At 37.9% G+C, this 18,469-nt stretch overlaps 1 protein-coding gene across 1 annotated transcript in view; it reads left to right on the top strand.

Annotated features, from left to right (window-relative positions):
• The window catches only part of CCDC171 (coiled-coil domain containing 171), a 368,650-nt gene that overhangs the window by 56,803 nt on the left and 293,378 nt on the right, over nucleotides 1-18,469 (top strand). The window contains 1 exon segment of the mRNA XM_036856768.1: nucleotides 16,640-16,786. Coding sequence (XP_036712663.1) covers nucleotides 16,640-16,786 — 147 coding nt within the window.

Genomic DNA, 18,469 nt, shown 5'->3' with positions numbered 1-18,469 from the left:
TTTTTTTCTCTCTCTAGTTGCGCGCAGGCCCCAGAGAGCGTGGGCTCTGTAGTTTGCCGCATGCAGGCCCTCTAGTTGAGGAGCGTGGGCTCAGTAGTGGCGCTCGGGCTTAGTTGCCCCGCGGCATAGGTGGGATCTTAGTTCCACGACCAGGGATGGAACCTGGGTCCCCTGCACTGGAAGGCAGACTCTTTACCACTGGACCACTGGGGAAGTCCCCAGATTTAATTTCTTTTGCAATAGGATGTGTGTGAAATTGTCTCTCGCTCTTGCTTAAATTTCTATTTCCCTGACGTGGAGCATGTTATGTTTATTGGCCATTCATGTTTCTTCTTTTGTGAACTGCAATTTTATATTTTTTCCCCTTTTCCTTTTGGATTGTTTGTATATTCTTACTGATTTATAAGAGTTTTTAATATATTTGGTTGCTTGGTTACTTAAATCTCCATGGCAAACATCTTTTTCCTCTTTGTGGAGACATGGAGACAATCCACATTGTGTTTGATGTGCACTTTTAAATTTTAATGTAGTTGAATGTATCAGTTTTTTCCTTTATTGATAGTGCTTTTTATGTCTTGTATAATCTAAAGTCATAAAGAAAAAAATATTTTTCTGTATAGAGCAGGAGGGAAGGTCTAATTTTATTTTTTCCAAATGGATAACCAAATGTCCCTGTACTAGTTATTTGCTTGTCTATTCTGTTACCACTTATTGATTTAAAATGTCATCTCTGTCATATATCAAGTTCCTTTATATCTAAGGTTTGGTTCCTGGTGCTCTGTTCTGTTTCACTTACATGTTGGTCTATTTCTGAACCAATACTGAATTGTTTTATTTACCATGGCTTTAGAGTAAATCAGATAGGGCAAGTTCCCTTCTCCATATTCTTAATATTTTTTTGGGGGGGGGTGAGGAGGAGAGTTATTCTCATCCTTTTAATCTTCCATGTGAATTTGAGAATTGGCTTGTTACATTCCACCAAGAAACCTTGCTGTAATTTTTATTGGAATTGAATTGGATTTATAGGTCAGTTCGGCATACATTGACATCCTTAATTTCTTCTGTTTTCCATCCTTTTATATTTTTGTTCTATTTTTGAAGAGATTTCTTCATTTTATATAGCAACTTTTCTGTTGAATTCTCATTTCTGCTTTTGGGTTTTTAATTTCCAAGAGCTGTTTCTTGTTTTTTGGCTATACATTTTTATAGTAGAGTCTTCTTATTTCATGTTTGTAATACCTTATTTTAGCTCTCTGAGGATGGAAGTCATACTTGCTTTGAAGGTGGTTCCCCTCATTCTTCTCCTGTAGATTGTCTTTGTTTTTTCTGAGTGTTTGACCCCATTTGTCTGAGTTTCACATGAGAAGCTTTCCTCAAATGTCTGCTGATCCTTGGCTGTATGTTCATGTTTAAGAATGAAGCACTAAAAAGCTGGGAGAAAGCTCTGTGTATGTGGAGCCCTTCCATTTAATTGGGGAACCTTAAAAATGCCAGGATCTGCAGCTCTTTTCCCTTGGACTGGTGGTTTCCCCACAAAGGAGTCTTCTAGTCTCCTCCTTGTGCTTATAGCACCTTAAGTGTAGGAGTCAGTGTTCTGGGAGCTGAAGAGAGAAAGGGAGCCGTGAAGTCTCACTGCCCACTATTTCCCAATCTCCTAATTTTTAATAAGGTGTCTTACCCTGACCTTCAGTTGTGTCTGGTTTTCATGACCTCAGAACCTTTTTGGGGCAACCTCTCTTGTTAGTAAATAAACTCTTTCACTTTTTCCAGGCTGGAGAGGGGACTTTGTCAGGGAGGGAGTTGGCAGAGGAGATCTGAGGACATAACTAACTGCTGCTTACAGAGGCTTCCAACAGTGTTCTGTATTCATTGCTACCCCATGGCTTGGCTTCAGGGATGATTGCTGCTTCCAATTTCTGATCTTTTATGGATATGAATTCAACTTGCTATTAGGCTCTTCCCTTTTTGAGTATTTAACAAAGTTCAGAAAGCTGAAACCTGTCATTTATCACTTGTCCATTTACTTTCCATCTTGCAAATTTGCTTTTGACATCTCTTGTTGGCTGTCATCTTTTCTGCCACTCATTTTTATCCTATCTTCATTTAAGTGGGATTTCAGGAGCAAGCAGAGATGATTGGGTAGCTTTGATCCAATCTGTTTAACTGGTGGTGCCCTCTTTCTGCTCTTTCTACATATGACCTTCTGAGACCTTAGAGCCTCACTTTTCATCTCATATTTGAGCTCTGGTTTTACTGAATGTTTTTTAGTATTAAAAGCAGCTAGGGTGCTGGGTTTCATAGCCACAGTTCTTTTTTTTTTTCTTTCCAGTTTTATTGAGACATACTTGACATATATACTCTATAAGTTTAAGGTGTACCACATGAATGATTTGATATATGTATATACTGCAAAATGATTACAAGTTTAGTTAACTTCCATTACCTTACACAGTTACAAATTGTTTTTTCTTGAGATGAGAACTTTTAAGATCTACTCTCTTAGCAGCTTTCAAATATACAATATGGTAATGTTAACTATAGCCATCATGCTGTACATCATATCTTAATATTCAATTTATAAAATTTTTATAAAATAAAATTTTTACAGCATACAGTATTACAGTCTTTCCATAATACAGTGTTGGAAACATTGTTAAATTAAAAAAACCACTTACCTGTGATCATGGGCTAATACTCAGTTTCTCCAGTTAGTAGAGAGAGATGTAATATATGGCAATGTGAATCTTTGAAGGCAAAGTTATAAAACAGTAAGAAAACTAGCACATTATTAATTTTATATTAAATATCACTCACCTTATGCCTGTGTCAGGATAGACTATATACTTCAATACAGATCTTGCACATGATGTTCAACGCGATGAATACTTAGGTGATGATGCTGACAAAAACATCTCATATAGTTCTTGCTGTACAGTTATTCAGTTTTCACACGAAAACACACACATACACAACAGATAAGTTTATTAACTGTATGGCATGATGATTATTTACTATTCATTAAGTGGAAGTGGGTCATATACAGGTCTTCATCCTTGTCATCTTCATGTTGAGTAGGCTGAGGAGGAGGAGGAGGAGGAGGGGTTGGTCTTGCTGTCTCAGGGGTGGCAGTGGTGGAAGAGATGGAGGAGATGGAAGGGGAGGCAGGAGAGGCAGGCACACTTGGTGTAACTTTATGGAAATACATTTTCATTTCTGTCTGCCAGTTTTGCTTTTTCATTTCTCTAAAAATGTTTCTATATGATACCAATCCTTCTTTCATTGTTTGCTTTAGTTTCAGTGCCCATGTCATAGAAGGGTCCATGTTGTAAAAGAAGTCAAAAGCAGTCTTGAAATCAGCACCCTTCTACCAGATTGTCTAATGTCAATTTGTTTTCTGACACTGCTTCTTCTATGTCTTCTTCCTTATCATCTGACACTGGTTTAGAAACACTCACCTCCATCAGGAAATCTTCTGTTAATTCCTCTGGTGTGCTGTCTCAGCTCTTGAACTTCTCCAAGATTCATATCTTGAAACCCTTCACCCCCCATTTTTTTTTTTTTTTTTTTTGCCATATCTATGCTCTCTTTCACGATTTCCTTGATTGGCTCTGTCGTAAATTCTGTGAAGTCACGGACAACATCTGGCCACAGTTTTCTCCAGCAGGGATTTATTGTTTCCGGATTGATGGCTTTCACAGCTTTTTCTGTAACAACAGTGGCATTTTTTCAATGCTGTAATCCTTCCAGACTTTTATGATGTTCTCTCCGTCAAGGTTCTCTTCCATAGCCATCCTTTCTACAGAGTACCGTGTATAATGAGTGTTAAAGGTTCTTATGACCCCCTGATCTAGAGGCTGAATTAGAGATGTTGTATTTGGGGCAAGTGGACTGTTTTAGTGTCTTTGGTGTTAAACTTAATGGGGTTCTGGGTGGCCAGAGGCATGTCCAATAACAAAAGAACTTTAAAAGGCAGTCCCTAACTGGCAAGGTATTTCCTGACTACAGGGACAAAGCATCGATGGAACCAATGCAGAAAACGTATTCTTGTTGTTTAGGCCTTCTTGTTGTACAACCAAAGGACTGGCAGCTCAGGGGTTAGCAGCCTTGTAGATAAGGGCAGTACTGATCATAAATCCAACTGCATTTGCACAAAACAATAGAGTTAGCCTATCCCTTCCTACCTTAAACCCTGGTGCTTGCTTCTCTTCCTTATGAATAAATGTCCTTTGGGCATTTTTTTCCAGAATAGGGCATTTTTGTCTGCACTAAAAACCTGTTCAGGCAGATATCGTTTCTCAATGATTTTCTTTTTTTAAATTGAATTATAGTTGATTTACAATGTTGTGCTATTTTCTGCTGTACAGCAGTGACTCAATTATACACAATATACATTTAAAAAATATTCTTTTCCATTATGGTTTATCCCAGGAGATTGGATATAGTTCCCTGTGCTCTACAGTAGGACCTTGTTGTTTATCCATTCTAAATGTAATAGTTTGCATCTACTAACCCCAAACTCCAGTCCATTCCTCTCCCTCCCCCGCTTCCCCTTGGTAACTACAAGTCTGTTCTCTATGTTGGTGAGTCTGTTTCTGTTTTGTAGATAGCTTCATTTGTGCCATATTTTAGCCCTCAGTGATTTTCTTCAAGGCATCTGGGAACTTGTCTGCTGCCTCTTGGTTGTCAGAAGTTGCCTCTTCTGTTATCTTGGCATCTTTAAAGCCAAACCTCTTTAAAATTATCAAACCATTCTTTGCTGGCATTAAATTCTCCAGCTTTAGATCCTTCACCATCCTTTTGCTTTAAGTTGTCATATAGTGACTTCGCTTTTTCTCGAATCGTAGTATTAGAGTCTATAGGTACGCCTTTCTCAGAGCAATGCTGCACCCACATAAAAGCTGCCTTTTCAATATAAAATAAAAAAGGTATATTGCAAAAGTGCAAAGTTTTCTCACCTGCTATTGTAGCTGCAGCCATGGCCTCACTAATTTCCTTTTCTTTTTTTTATAATGGTCCTTAACACTGGATTCATTTATCTTGAAATGGCAGGCAGTCACAGCCGCAGACCTGAATCTATGGTGCCTATCAAGTAATTCAGCTTTTTCTTGTAATGTCATGATTTTTCTTTGCTTCTTGGGGCCACTTCCAGCATCACTGGTGGTACTTCATAGGGGTCCCATGTTGTTATTCAAGGTTTACGGTATTGCACTAAACACAATGAAAACGTGAGAACTGAGAGAGAGAGATCACTTTTTGCTGTGATATGAAGTTTACTGGAGAGATGAACTGCTCATGTGGAGATGAGGAGCATGTGCATTTTAAGCAGATACTTGCAACACTTGAGCAATGCCATAGGAGGTGGCTACAAAATTATTACAGTAGTACACTATGGACTACAGGTAATTTTATGCAGTTATGATTTAATACTGCATCTTTATGTTTGTTTACATTTCTTTCGGCTGTGAACGAGGCCATGTAGTCTGTGTTTGTGTGCATAAGTTTTGATAAATTTTAATGTTTTATAATAGATTTATATATTTTTTATGGTAGTAAATGATAAAATAGATTAGAATCTACATGTTTTATGCATTCTTGACATACCTTTTTCTTATATTTTTGATATTTCTAGGCTATGCAGTTTGTCTGCGAGTTTTTTCAACTTGTCACAAATCTCCAAAAAATTATCCAATGTATTTATTGAAAAAAAATCTACGTATAAATGGACCCATGCAGTTCAAACACATACCCATGTTGTTCAGGGGTTAACTGTGTATATAATATATACACATACGCATCTGTATACTTTTTTTTTTTAATTAATGTCTTTTTTTTTTAATATATTTTTCTTAACCATATTTGCTTATTTATTTATTTAAAAAATTTTTTTGGCTGTGTTGGGTCTTCGTTTCTGTGCGAGGGCTTTCTCCATTTGCGGCAAGTGGGGGCCACTCTTGATCGTGGTGCGCGGGCCTCTCACTATCGTGGCCTCTCCCGTTGTGTACCACAGGCTCCAGACGCGCAGGCTCAGTAATTGTGGCTCACGGGCCTAGCTGCTCCGCGGCATGTGGGATCCTCCCAGACCAGGGCTCGAACCCGTGTCCCCTGCATTGGCAGGCTGACTCTCAACCACTGCGCCACCAGGGAAGCCCGCATCTGTATACTTTTATACCATATTTTATTTATCTATTTATCCATTGATGGACATTAGGGTTATTTCCATGTCTTGGCTGTTGTATTGAGGTTGTTGATTTTCAAGGCCACCAGGAGTTGGGGGGAAGGATGTGTGGAATTAGGGCGAGTTTAAATGCTACAAAGCTTGCTATTCTTACTGAGATTCAGCTGATTTTCTTGAATAAATGCTTCTTAGATTATTGCAAGCCTTTGGTTAATTTTCAGTTATGAAAAATTTGATTTTGACATTTTTTGCCAGTGTTTTTGTTACTTTAATGGAGGAAAGAATTATTGGTGGTCCTTACTCTGCCTTTCTGGAACTTACTTATGTTCTCTGAAGATATTCTGAAGTTTTCTTCTCTTTGTATATACTCCTCTCAGGGAATGTTTTTGCCCTCCCCATTGATTTAGATTCCATCTTTCACGTTGGGGAATTTTTTCAAGTACCGTGTTTTCTTATGTTTAAGAGTGAGGGACTGAAAAACTTATTAGAAGTTTTTGAGTGTTGGGTTAGCTCTTTCAACCATGATCTTCGCTGTAGGGTTATCTGGTGGATATTTGAAAGAGACAGATAAAATCCTTCTACCTTCCCCCAATAACTTAAGAAGATGTAGGAAGTAGAAAACTTGATTGAGTCATTGTCAAAATTCCGGGCTCATACTGCTTCACCAATGAATAGAAAGAAACATTCAAGGAGCAAATAATTTCAGTCTTACATAAACTCTGCCAGAGAATGAAAAGAAAACTTGATAACATACCAAACTAATAATCTTGATACTTAACTGACAAGGATACAAGGAAAGATAATAATAGCCAATCTCACTCATGATTATAGGTGCAAAAATATTATACAAATTTTTAGCCAACTGAGTGTAGCAAAATGGAAAAAAGATATAATATAAAAAGCCTTTATACAAGAAATGCCAAGTAAGTCTAACATTAGAAAACCAATCAAGGTAATTTTAATTAATATAATCTGTTAACTTTATTATGTAATATAAGTTTCTTGGGTATGTGAATAGAATTCCTAAAAACTACACTACACTGAGGAAAACAGTTTTTTTAGTAAAAACTATGAAGGTGTGTTTATATCCATATCTAATAATGTATAGTAGTTATCACATAATATTAGTGACTACTTGACCTCTGCATTAAAACTGTGATTTTTAGGTCAGATTTTCATCTACATCTTGAAAGGCTTTTATTTGAAAGCTGTTTGTTAAGTAATATTTAATATAAGTCAAGTATCATAAAGTAAAAGCCCTAACTGATCGGCCATTCATTTTCCAGTTTTTTTTATAGGATTAAATTCAAACTCACCTGGAACGATGGGCATACATTAGTGTAGTATTTGGAATGATTGTTTTCTTTCTATACTATTTATTAATAGAATGGGAATCACAAGTCATCTTTTCTTATAAATAAATCTTGTGAGACTTCCTGAATAATTTCTTTTACTTGATTTAATAAATATTGTTTGAAATAATTGCCATCAACTAGGAGATAAGTATTTTTGGTTATAGACTTTGTTTTTATTTCCAATTATTTGTGTTACTTTGTGATTGGCCTTGTAAATTGCTATTTATGCATTTTAATGTGTACACAGTATTCTAAGTGAATGGTTGAAAGATGGAGATTATGTATTTGTAAATCAAGAAGGCATGTATTTTAACAGTGGATTTGAATTAATACTATTGATTGCTTGAAGGAGGAGGTCCTATTATATAGAATAATAGTGGTATCTTATACTTGTGTAGTGCTTAATGGTCTTAAACGTGCTTTCATATATGAAGGTACTCTTATGATGTAATCAGATTACATAAGGCTGTTCATCATACCATTTGCTTCTGAGTGTTATGATAAAAATGGTGAGTGCTGTCTGTTAGTTGTAGGCAATGTTGGCACACTCGTGCTATGCTACCTAGCTTTGTTCTTATCTATGATAGTTTAAAGATTGAAAACATGTAAGTTGATGGACTTCTATTAAGGAGTTTCCACTACCTGCAGAAAATAATTCTTAAGAGTTCATGTGTACTTGGCTATAGAGTAGTAATTATAAATGAGGGGATGTGGAGAGAAGGAATTAAAGTAAATTTTGTTCTTCATCCTTTGACTGTGGACTATACTGCCGGTTACTTTCCAGACTAGAATCTTTTATAGAGAATTAGATTTGGTGCTTGCAACATTCTCACTCAGGTTCTGATGACACCTTTTGAGTGGCTAGGAGTACTTGGATGCATGTATAAATATATGTTTGTATGTTCCTGAATAAGATTATGCTGGTGAGGGGAAGGTGGGAGAAATGGCTTTGTCAAAGACCTTAAGTAGGAAAGATGAATCTAGATTAGTTACTGTGGAAAATATCTTTGATATGTGTGTTAACTTTATATTTGAACTTCCATAAAATTCAACTCTGATTTCTGAGTTTAGTTGGAAAAGAAGATCGAGAGATTTAAGTAGAACTACCTGATGTTATTTTTCTTTTAGTAGTACAGCAAAGATTTAAAAACTTGAACAGTGAAGAGAAAATGAAATACAGCCATCTAGTGGCTGCAACTTAAAAAGCTCTAAGCATGGTTAAAGTACCATGAGCTCACATAAAAATCTCTCAAGGGTCATTATTAGGCATTCAAGCTAATCATTCCTTATCACACAAAGGAGCAATACACATTTGTATTACTAAACATTTTAATCAAATTTTAATGAGAAGGGAAAACCTAATATATGTCAGTTGAACTATAACATTATGTAAATACACTCAGAGGTCAATTGAACTAGAGTAAAATTATAGTAAGCTATCTACATTTTCAATTGTAATATGTATTAATCAGATTTTTTTAACAACTTTATTGGAATATAATTGCTTTACAATGTTGTGTTAGTTTCTGCTGTATAACAAAGTGAATCAGCTATATGTATACATATATCCCCATATCCCCTCCCTCTAGCATCTCCCTCCCACCCTCCCTATCCCACCCTTCTAGGGGGTCATAAAGCACCTAGCTGATCTCCCTGTGCTATGCAGCTGCTTCCCACTAGCTATTTTACATTTGGTAGTGTATATATGTCCATGCCACTCTCTCACTTCGTCCCAGCTTACCCATCCCCCTCCCCGTGTCCTCAAGTCCATTCTGTACTTCTGCACCTGTATTTCTGTCCTGCCCCTAGGTTTATCAGAACCATTTTTTTTTTTTTAGATTCCATATATATGTGTCAGCGTACAGTATTTGTTTTTCTCTTTCTGACATACTTCACTCTGTTTGACGGACTCTAGGTCCATCCACCTCACTACAAATAACTCAATTTCATTTCTTTTTATGGCTGAGTAATATTCCATTGTATATATGTGCCACATCTTCTTTATCCATTCATCTATCGATGGACACTTAGGTTACTTCCATGTCCTGGCTACTGTAAATAGAGCTACAATGAACACTGAGGTGCATGACTCTTTTTGAATTATGGTCTTCTCAGGGTATATGCCCAGTAGTGGGATTGCTGGGTCATATGGTAGTTCTATTTTTAGTTTTTTAAGGAACCTCCATACTGTTCTCCTTAGTGGCTGTATCAATTTACATTCCCACCAGCAGTGCAAGAGGGTTCCTTTTTCTCCACACCCTCTCCAGCATTTATTGTTTGTAGATTTTTTGATGCTGGCTCTTCTGACCGGTGTGAGGTGATACCTCATTGTAGTTTTGATTTGCATTTCTCTAATGATTAATGATGTTGAGCATCCTTTCATGTGTTTGTTGGCAACCTGTATATCTTGTTTGGAGAAATGTCTATTTAGGTCTTCTGCCCATTTTTTGATTGGGTTGTTTGGTTTTTTTTATGATATTGACCTGCATGAGCTGCTTGTATATTTTGGAGATTAATCCTTTGTCAGTTGCTTCGTTTGCAAATATTTTCTCCCATTCTGAGGGTTTTTCGTCTTTTTAATGGTTTCCTTTGCTTTGCAAAAGTTTTTAAGTTTCATTAGGTCCCATTTGTTTCTTTTTGTATTTTTTTCCATTTCTCTAGGAGGTGGGTCAAAAAGGATCTTGCTGTGATTTATGTCATGGAGTGTTCTGCCTATGTTTTCCTCTAAGAGTTTGATAGTGTCTGGCCTTACATTTAGGTCTTTAATCCATTTTGAGTTTATTTTTGTGTATGGTGTTAGGGAGTGTTCTAATTTCATTCTTTCACATGTAGCTGTACAGTTTTCCCAGCACCGCTTATTGAAGAGGCTGTCTTTTCTCCATCATATACTTTTGCCTCCTTTATCAAAGTTAAGGTGACTATATGTGCATGGGTTTATCTCTGGGCATTCTATCCTGTTCCATTGGTCTATATTTCTGTTTCTGTGCCAGTACCATACTCTCATGATTACTGTAGCTTTGTAGTATAGCCTGAAGTCAGGGAGCCTGATTCCTCCAGTTCCGTTTTTCCTTCTCAGGATTGCTTTGGCTATTCGGGGTCTTTTGTATTTCCATACAAATTGTGAAATTTTTTGTTCTAGTTCTGTGAAAAATGCCATTGGTAGTTTGGTATGGATTGCACTGCATCTGTAGATTGCTTTGGGTAGTATAGTCATTTTCACAATGTTGATTCTTCCAGTCCAAGAACATGGTATATCTCTCCATCTGTTTGTGTCATGTTTAATTTCTTTCATCAGTGTCTTATAGTTTTCTGCTTATAGGTTTTTTGTCTCCTTAGGTAGGTTTATTCCTAGGTCTTTTATTCTTTTTGTTGCAGTGGTAAATGGGAGTGTTTCCTTAATTTCTCTTTCAGATTTTTTATCATTAGTGTATAGGAATGCAAGAGATTTCTGTGCATTAATTCTGTATCCTGCTACTCTACCAAATTTATTGGTTAACTCTAGTAGTTTTCTGGTAGCATCCTTAGGATTCTGTATGTATAGTATCATGCCATCTGCAAACAGTGACGGTTTTACTTCTTCTTTACCGATTTGGCTTCCTTTTATTTCTTTTTCTTCTCTGATTGCTGTGGCTAAAAATTCCAAAACTATGTTGAATAATAGTGGTGAGAGTGGGCCACCTTGTCTTGTTCCTGATCTTAGAGGAAATGGTTTCAGTTTTTCACCATTGAGAACGACGTTGGCTGTGGGTTTGTCATATATGGACTTTTTTATGTTGAGATAGGTTCCCTCTATGCCTACTTTCTGGAGAGTTTTTATCATAAATAGGTGTTGAATTTTGTCAAAAGCTTTTTCTGCATCTATTGAGATGATCATATGTTTTTTCTCCTTCAGTTTGTTAATATGGTGTATCACATTGATTGATTTGCATATATTGAAGAATCCTGGCATTCCTGGGATAAACCCCACTTGATCATGGTGTATGATCCTTTTAATGTGCTGTTGGATTCTGTTTGCTGGTATTTTGCTCAGGATTTTTGTGTCTATGTTCATCAGTGATACTGGCCTGTAGTTTTCTTTTTTCATGACATCTTTGTCTGGTTTTGGTATCAAGGTGATGGTGGCTTCGTAGAATGAATTTGGGAGTGCTCCTCCCTCTGCTATATTTCGGAAGAGTCTGAGAAGGATGGGTGTTAGCTCTTCTCTAAATGTTTGATAGAATTCGCCTGTGAAGCCGTCTGGTCCTGGACTTTTGTTTGTTGGAAGATTTTTAATCAGAGTTTCAATTTCAGTGCTTGTGATTGGTCTGTTTATATTTTCTATTTCTTCCTGGTTCAATCTCGGAAGGTTGTGCCTTTCTAAGAATTTGTGCATTTCTTCCAGGTTGTCCATTTTATTGGCATATAGTTGCTTGTAGTAATCTCTCATGATCCTTTGTATTTCTGCAGTGTCAGTTGTTACTTCTCCTTCTTCATTTCTAATTCTGTTCATTTGAGTGTTCTCCCTTTTTTTCTTGATAATTCTGGCTAATGGCTTATCAGTTTTCTTTATCTTCTCAATGAACCAGCTTTTAGTTTTATTGATCTTTGCTATTGTTTCCTTCATTTCTTTTTCATTTATTTCTGATCTTTATGATTTCTTTCCTTCTGCTAACTTTGGGTTTTTTTTTTTCTTCTTTCTCTAATATCTTTAGGTGTAAGGTTAGGTTGTTTATGTGAGGTTTTTCCTGTTTCTTGAGGTAGGATTGTATTGCTATAAACTTCCCTCTTAAAACTGCTTTTGCTGCATCCCGTAGGCTTTCGGTCATCATGTTTTCATTGTCATTTGTGTCTAGATAGTTTTTGATTTTCTCTTTGATTTATTCAGTGATCTCTTGGTTTTTTAGGAGCATATTGTTTAGCCTCCATGTGTTTGTATTTTTTACAGTTTTTTTCCCCGTAATTGATATCTAGTCTCATAGCGTTGTGGTCAGAAAAGATACTTGATACGATTTCAGTTTTCTCAAATTTACCAAGGCTTGATTTGTCACCCAGGTTATGGTCTATCCTGGAGAATGTTCCATGAGCACTTTAGAAGAAAGTGTAGTCTGTTGTTTTGGATGGAATGTTCTATAAGTATCAGTTAAGTCCATCTTGTGTAATGTGTCATTTAAAACTTGTGTTTCCTTATTTATTTTCATTTTGGATGATCTGTCCATTGGTGAAAGTGGGGTGTTAAAAGTCCCCTACTATTATTGTGTTACTGTCGATTTCCCCTTTTATGGCTGTTAGCATTTGCCTTATGTATTGAGGTGCTCCTATGTTGGGTGCATAAATGTTTACAATTGTTATATCTTTTTCTCAGATTGATTCCTTGATCATTATATAGTGTCCTTCTTTGTCTCTTGTAATAGTCTTTATTTTAAAGTCTATTTTGTCTTATACGAGAATTGCTACTCCAGCTTTCTTTTGATTTCCATTTGCATGGAATATCTTTTTCCATCCCCTCACTTTCAGTCTGTATGTGTTCCTAGGTCTGAAGTGGGTCTCTTGTAGACAGCATATATACAAGTCTTGTTTTTGTATCCATTCAGCCAGTCTGTGTCTTTTGGTTGGAGCAGTTAATCCATTTACATTTAAGGTAATTATTGATATGTATGTTCCTATTACCATTTTCTTAATTGTTTTGGGTTTGTTTTTGTAGGTCTTTTCCTTCTCTTGTGTTTCCTGCCTAGAGAAGTTCCTTTTGCATTTGTTGTGAAGCTGGTTTGGTGGTGCTGAATTCTCTTAGCTTTTGCTTGTAGGTAAAGGTTTTACTTTCTCCATCAAATCTGAATGAGATCCTTGCTGGGTAGAGTAATCTTGGTTGTAGGTTTTTCTCCTTTATCACTTTAAATATGTCCTGCCCCTCCCTTCTGACTTGCAGAGTTTCTGCTGAAAGATCAGCTGTTAACCTTTTGGGGATACCCTTGTGTGTTATTCATTGCTTTTCCCTTGCTGCTTTTAATATTTTTTCGATGTATTTAATTTTTGATAGTTTGATTAATATGTGTCTTGTTGTGTTTCTCCTTTGATTTATCTTGTATGGGACTCTGTGCGCTTCCTGGACTTGATTGACTATTTCCTTTCCCATGTAAGGGAAGTTTTCAAGTATAATCTCTTCAAGTATTTTCTCAGCCCCTTTCTTTTTCTCTTCTTCCTCTGGGACCCCTATAATTTGAATGTTGGTATGTTTAATGTTGTCCCAGAGCTCTCTGAAACTGTCCTCAATTCTTTTCATTTTTTTCTTTATTCTGCTCTGTTGTAGTTATTTCTACCATTTTATCACCCAGGTCACTTATCCGTTCTTCTGCCTCAGTTATTCTGCTACTGCTTCCTTCTAGAGAATTTTTAATTTCATTTATTGGGTTATTCATCTTTGTTTGTTTGCTCTTTAGTTCTTCTAGATCCTTGTTAAACGTTTCTTCTATTTTCTCCAATCTATTTCCAAGATTTTGTATCATCTGTACTATCATTACTCTGAAAATTCTTTTTCAGGTAGACTGCCTATTTCCTCTTCATTTGTTTGGTCTGTTGTTTTTTTACCTTGCTCCTTCATCTGCTGCATATTTCTCTGTTTTCTCATTTTGTTTACTTGCTGTGTTTGGGGTCTCCTTTTTGCAGGCTGAAGGTTTGTAGTTCCCTTGTTTTTGGTGTCTGTCCCCATTGGGTGAGGTTGGTTGAGTTGCTTGTGTAGGCTTCCTGGTGGAGAGGACTGGTGCCTGTGTTCTGGTGGGTGTGGCTGCTTCTTTTCTTTCTGGTGGGCAGGGCCGCATCTGGTGGTGTGTTTTGGGGTGTCTGTGACCTTATTATGATTTTAGGCCGCCTCTCTGCTAATGGGTGGGGTTGTCTTCCTGTCTTGTTAGTTGTTTGGCATGGGGCGTTCAGCGCTGGAGCTTGCTTGCCGTTGGGTGGAGCTGTGTCTTAGCCTTGAGACTGAGATCTCTGGGAGAGCTGTCACCAATTTATATTACGTGGGGCTGGGAGGTCTGTGGTGGTCCAATGTCCTGAACTCAGCTCTCCCACCTTGGAGGTTAGGCCTGACACCAGGTTGGAGCACCACGACCCTGTCAGCTACACGGCTCAGAAGAAAAGGGAGAAAAAAAGAAAGAAAAAAATTTACTAACATAAAAAAAATAATAATAAAAAAAGAAGAGAGCAACCCAACCAATAAACAAATCCACCAATGATAACAAGTACTAAAAACTAAACTAAGATAAACATGAAAATCAGAAACAAATCAGTCGCAGACAGCAAACCCCAAGTCTACAGTTGCTCCCAAAGTCTGCTGCCTCAATTTTGGGATGATTCGTCTATTCAGGTATTCCACAGATGCAGGGTACATCAAGTTGATTGTGGAGATTTAATCTGCTGCTCCTGAGGCTGCATGGAGAAAGTTCCCTTTCTCTTCTTTGTCCGCACAGCTCCTGGGGTTCTGCTTTGGTTTTGGCCCCACCTCCGCATGTAGGTCTCTGTCAGTCATCTTTTTCCCACCCAGACAGGAGGGGGTTTAAGCAGCGGCTGATTAGGGGGCTCTGGCTCACTCAATCCGGGGGGAGGGAGGGGACAGTAGTCAGAATTGGAATGTGGGGCGAGCCTGTGGTGGCAGAAGCCAGCGTGACATTGCAACAGTCTGAGGCGTGCTGTGTGTTCTCCTGGGGAAGTTGTCCCTGGATCATGGGACCGTGGCAGTGGCGGTCTGCATAGGCTCCATGGGTGGATTGTGTGTGTGTGGATAGTGACCTGTGCTTGCACACAGCATTCTTCATGGCTGCGTTAGCGTTTCATGCCCAACTCTGTGGTCCGAGCTGATAGCCATGGCTCACACCTGTCTCTGGAGCTTGTTTAGGTGGTGCTCTGCCTCCTGTGGGCAGATGGGGAGGAATCCCCTCTCCTTGCGCACCCTGAAACAAGGGTCTCTTGCCTCCTCGGCAGGTCCAGACTTTTTCCCAGACTCCCTCCTGGCTAGCTGTGGCACACTAGCCCCCTCAGGCTGTCTTCATGCAGCCAACCCCAGTCCTCTCCCTGGGATCTGATCTCCAAAGCCCACGCCTCAGCTACCAGCCCCCACCCGCCCCGGCAGGTGAGCCGATAAGCCTCTCAGGCTGGTGAGTGCTAGTTGGCACTGATCCTCTGTGAGGGAATCTCTCTGCTTTGCCCTCTGCACCCCTGTTGCTGCACTCTCCTCCGTGACTCCGAAGTTCCCCCCACGCCCCGCCGTCTCCGCCAGTGAAGGGGCTTCCTAGTGTGTGGAAACTTTTCCTCCTTCACAGCTCCCTCCCAGCAGTGCAGGTCCTGTCCCTATTCTTTTGTCTCTGTATTTTCTTTTTTCTTTTGCCCTACCCAGGTACGTGGGGATTTTCTTGCCTTTTGGGAAGTCTGAGGTCTTCTTCCAGCATTCAGTAGGTGTTCTGTAGGAGTTGTTCCACATGTAGATTTTTTTTTTAATTTATTTATTTAATTTATTTATTTTTGGCTGCATTGGGTCTTCATTGCTACACGTGGGCTTTCTGTAGTTGCGGTGAGCGGGGGCCACTCCTCGTTGCTTTGCGCGGGCTTCTTACTCTGGTGGCTTCTCTTGTTGCAGAGCATGGGCTCTAGGTGCGTGGGTTTCAGTAGTTGTGGCATGCAGGCTAAGTAGTTGTGGCACGTGAGCTCTAGAGCGCAGTCTCAGTAGTTGTGGCGCACGGGCTTAGTTGCTTCACGGCATGTGGGATCTTCCTGGACCCGAGCTCAAACCCGTGTCCCCTGCATTGGCAGGCGGATTCCCAACCACTGTGCCACCAGGGAAGCCCTAGATGTATTTTTGATGTATTTGTGGGGAGGAAGGTGGTCTTCATGTCTTACTCCTCTGCCATCTTGAAGGTCCTTCCCTTATTCAGATTTTTTAAGTTGTAAAACTCCAGTAGCGCTTTTTAAACACATGTATATTCTGAAACATCACTAGAGAATATCTTGGCCTCTCTAGCTTATATAAATTAACCTATTATTATGGTTGAAGTACAGGTTTAGTTGCTCACTGTATTTTATAGAATAAATTTTAGTCATTGTTGGCTTATAAACTTTATTGATGCAAAAATGAACTATTTTCTAGGAGCAAGATAATGCTTTACAAAATATGCACGAGAAAGTAGAAAAATTAGAAGCCGAACACATGGAGTGCTCTGACCTTTTACGTCGACAGACAAGTGAATTCGAATTTAGCAGTCAACGAGAGGAACGTCTTAGAAAAGAGTTTGAGGTATATTTTCTCATTCTTTTATAGCACATATATGATGGCTAGTTAGTAATTTAAGGACAAAGTTTTACTCTGTAATAAAATATAATTTTTTGACATTTATATATATTGAATATTGGCTTCCTTGAAAACTTTTGTATTTGAGTAAATTATATTTTGCTCCTAATTAAAAAAAACTATTCATTTTTAATAATTAATTGTCCTGGAATATTTGGAAAGTTTGAAGGTAATTGTTTATATTACAAGTTTGAGGAAGCAACACAAGAAAAGATATTAAATTCTAATTTTGTAGTTTGAATGCTGTGTACTAGCTGCATAGTTTTGTGGAGTGCTTTTCAGGTTAGACTTTATTTATTTTTAGTTTTTATTTTTTTATAAATTTATTTTTATTTATATTACTTATTTTTGGCTATGTTGGGTCTTCTTTGCTGCACGCGGGCTTTCTCTAGTTGTGGCGAGTGGGGGCTACTCTTTGTTGCGTTGCATGGGCTTCTCATTGTGGTGGCTTCTCTTGTGGAGTACAGGCTCTGGGCACGTGAGCTTCAGTAGTTGTGACACGCGGGCTCAGTAGTTGTGGCTCGCGAGCTCTAGAGTGCAGGCTCAGTCGTTGTGGTGCATGGGCTTAGTTGCTCTGCAGCAAGTGGGATCTTCCTGGACCAGGGCTTGAACCTGTGTCCCCTGCATTGGCAGGCAGATTCTTAACCACTGTGCCACGAGGGAAGTCCCCAGGTTAGACTTTAGATGGGAAAGGAGCATTAATTTACAAATGAAAAAATATGATTTTTGTGAGTAAATGATACTGATAACCACTTTAATCTTGAGAGATAGCTAATTTATTTGTTAATTTTTAAAAATAATTTTCTTTTGCTTTGTGGGAAATTAAGTATTTCAATAGATAAAGAAGTTTGTCTTAAACATAATTTATAATTCTTATAAGGTAAATAAACATTTATAAAGAGTATTTAATGATAAAATGCTGGAGGTACTCTCATTAAACTCACTTCTGTCAGTTAACACTGTGCTGAGAATTTTAGCCAAAGAAATATATAAAAGCAAGAACAGTGATAAAAAATTATAATTTTTGGAAAGAAGGGGGTATGATTCTGATTATTTTCAGATGATATGCTAATAACCCTAAATGGTCAAGAAAATCATCTTTGAAATTATTGACACTAGTAAGAACATTCAATAAGGAGGTCAAGAAGAAAATAATATATAGCAATTATGTTTACACTCTAATATACCAGTAATAATCAGAGAATAAGATACTAAAAAAGTTTTTGTCACCATAGTGACAAAAACAGGAATACAGTTAACAACAAATACATTAAAAATTATGAAATTTAACTGAGAGTCTTAAAAGAAAATGGTGAGACATTTTGGGAACCCTTAAAAGTGTAAAGTTATGAATCCTCCCTAGATTATATTATGGGTTAAAGCAGTTCCAATCAAAAATTGAGTGGAATTATCTTGGGAAGACAGATTCTAAAGTTCATCCACATGAGGATCTATAAAACATTTTGGTAAGAGTAATGAGTGGGGGCTTATTATACCAGAAGTTAGTACAGATGATAAAACTTCAGTAATATATCAATTGTGTTTTTTTGGTTGTATGCAACAGAAACCGACTTTGGTTGACATAAATAGGGAATTCAGTGGAAGAATATGGGAATCATATCCACAGAA

Source organism: Balaenoptera musculus, chromosome 6 (genome assembly GCF_009873245.2).
Source record: "Balaenoptera musculus isolate JJ_BM4_2016_0621 chromosome 6, mBalMus1.pri.v3, whole genome shotgun sequence".
Lineage (NCBI taxonomy): Eukaryota > Metazoa > Chordata > Mammalia > Artiodactyla > Balaenopteridae > Balaenoptera > Balaenoptera musculus.
This window is presented reverse-complemented; position numbering and strand designations above follow the sequence as displayed.